Source organism: Echinops telfairi, unplaced genomic scaffold (genome assembly GCF_000313985.2).
Source record: "Echinops telfairi isolate 266 unplaced genomic scaffold, ASM31398v2 ScPeMD7_7424;HRSCAF=8462, whole genome shotgun sequence".
Classification (NCBI taxonomy): Eukaryota; Metazoa; Chordata; class Mammalia; order Afrosoricida; family Tenrecidae; genus Echinops; species Echinops telfairi.
Window position 1 is genome coordinate 50,258,817 of NW_022111324.1, and position 2,674 is coordinate 50,261,490.

Here is a 2,674-nt window from a genome sequence, read left to right on the forward strand (position 1 = left end):
GTGTGTGTGTGTGTGTGTGTGTGTGTGTGTGTGTGTGTGTGTACACAGAACACTGTGCGTTCATTTCTCTGTTCCCCCACCAGCAGGCATTCAGTTGTTTTCATCTGCCTGCTAAGCTGCGATGAACATGGGTGGCACTGGTAGCCTTTGACTGTTCCCCCAGTGTTTCTATCCTGTGCTCAGGGTTGAGAACCTCAGGACCAGCCTCCCCCAGCAGGCTCTCTGCTCTGGCTCGGCCTGCTTTCTCAGGGGCAGGCTGGGCAGCGGCTCCACTGCCTACAGCCATCATTCTGATTGTTGGCCAGCCGGGCCCCAGGATCAGTGGCAGGCAGCCTAGCCTACCCTGGCTCAGTCCCTCCCTGCTCTGTGCTGCCTCCTGCCCTCTGAGCACAGTCCAGAGTTCCCGGGGCAGAACTGGCCGGGGCCTGGGTGCCGAGGACACACATCTGGGCTGGAGATGGAGCTCAACGGTGGACAGGGGAGAGCAGCATTCTCCTGCCTTTAGAGGGAATGAGACCGGGACACCCTTCCTTCATTCATAGGAGGGCACCGCACAAGAAAGGCACAGGCACACAGTGTGGAGTTTGGGCCTGGGGGTCCCCTGTTCTGGGCCATGTTAACCCTGCGCCCCCCCCCCCACACTCCCCCATGAAGCCCTGCAGCTGCTTGGGGACAGCGAAGCCCTTCCATCGCAGAGCGCTGCACAGAGTCACACACCCTGCAGGCCTCTGGCTTCCCTGCAGCCTGCGTACCTCCCTCTCCTGGCTCAGGACCCCCTCCAGGAGAGACGGGGGCAGTGTCCAGCATGCCCCCAGCTGCTCTCCATGCCCCCATGCCTACGACACCCTCGCCCAATGCCTCTGCAGGATGAAGAAGGAAGACGGCTCCCTGACCATCTTTGGGGTGGCCGAGCGAGACCAGGGCAGCTACACGTGCGTGGCCAGCACCGAGCTGGACCAAGATCTGGCCAAGGCCTACCTCACCGTGCTAGGTAACTGCCACTGCTCCTGCTGGAACTGGCCAGCCCTCCCCAGCTCCCACAGCCAGAGAGCCAAGGGGCTAGGCAGCCCAAGGCCCAGTAGGAGTGGTGATGACTTGCCTTGCGATCTAAGGGTCTGGGAACAAGCTATGTGGGGCAACTCCCCTCTTGAGTGGTATAGCGAGCACCCCTAAGTCCTCAAGCGAAGGATGCCTGCGTGGCAGGAGGGTTGCTTTTACCTCTTTTATCACTAACTCCATACCACTGAGTCGATGAAAACAATTCCTCATTAAAACAAGACCGAGTTTGCCTTTGTCCTCCCACCCACCTCTGTTAGCCCGGCTCCTGCTCCCAGCTGACCCTGGTCCATGGGGGATGTCCCAGTGCATGCCATGGGCCCGTCTCTGCCTGCACATATGTCCAGGCCAAGGGTGTAAAACTCCAAATCGTCCCCAGCCGGGGACAAGGGTGCCTTCCTGGGCTGGGAAGCCTCTCCCCATTGTCTGTGCCACCCGGGCCCTCAGGCTAGGTGCCCTGCCTCTAGGGGTGTGGGTGCTCCCCACCCATTTGCTCTGGTCCCTTTGAGGGTCGAGGCACCGTGCTGGGAACAGGGAGCCTGGAAGTGAAGGTGACACCGGGGTGGGGGGAAGGCGGTGGGCCCAGGACCCAGAGGGCCTGTGTCAGGCTGGAGGAACTCCCCAAGGGAGGGGTGGGTGAGACCATGCTGGGAGCACCCCTGCCCCGGGCACTGCTCACACCTGTCCCTGTCCTTACTCAACAACCGTGGCCACGGATAACCCACTAACCTGGATAACATGTCTTACCTTTGCAGCTGAACAGGCCACTCCAACTAACCGTTTGGCTGCCCTACCCAAAGGTAATTCACACTAACCGAGGACCCCCGCCCAGGCCCGCCCACGCAAGGCCCCCCCCCACCCCCCCAGAGGCTCTAGTCTAGCAGGAAGGAGGTGCTGAGACAAGCATGTGCCAAGTCTGGTTCCGGGGGTGACACGCCGCCTGCCCCCCCTCTCCCCCCAAGTGCTGAGTCTGACAGTCTCCAACTGTCCCCGGTGCACCTGTGAGCGCAGGCACAGGAAACTGTGGGCTGAGCCCGGGCCCCATGGGTGATAGCCACATGCACCCGTATGATGGCCCACGTGCACATCACCATGGTGAGCTGGGCTGTCCTCTGCCCCCAGCAGGGCCGCTCGAGCGTCTAAGGGGAGCCTGTTAGTACCCTGCTCCGTCCAGACCCTCCTCCCGCAGCTTGGAGCATCCCTGTGTTTGTTTCTACGAGGGCCTTTGTGGGGAAATGGAGTCGGAAGATAACGACATTTTCCTGTGAACAGTGTGGAGGCCCTGGAGAGCCACACTCATACGTGCACACACGTACACATACATGCAAGTATACACACACGTACACTTGTATACACACACGTACACGCATACCTGTACACGCGCACACGTGCGTGCACACACATGTCCACACACATGTAAACACAGAGAGCTCATGGAACTCGCCAGAATAGGAACATCACTGACTCGGGTGCCCAGGTGGGGGCGGTTCTTGCCCACCAGTCGGTGACTGGCTGCCTTTGTTTCCTTCTTCCCAAGAGATCCCAGGACGACCTGAGCCCCCACAGGTGTGACCTTGCCAGGCTTGGAAGCCAGCTGGGGCTTCTCTGAACTTTTAGA

The 2,674-nt window shown here is 60.4% G+C and overlaps 1 protein-coding gene across 1 annotated transcript in view; it reads left to right on the forward strand.

Moving 5' to 3' along the window:
* Nucleotides 1–2,674, forward strand: part of NFASC (neurofascin) — a 114,786-nt gene that overhangs the window by 67,314 nt on the left and 44,798 nt on the right. Inside the window, exons 12-14 of the mRNA XM_045298187.1 lie at nucleotides 867–991; nucleotides 1,812–1,856; nucleotides 2,111–2,151. Of these exons, the coding sequence (XP_045154122.1) occupies nucleotides 867–991; nucleotides 1,812–1,856; nucleotides 2,111–2,151 (211 nt within the window). The remainder of the gene's footprint in view (nucleotides 1–866; nucleotides 992–1,811; nucleotides 1,857–2,110; nucleotides 2,152–2,674) is intronic.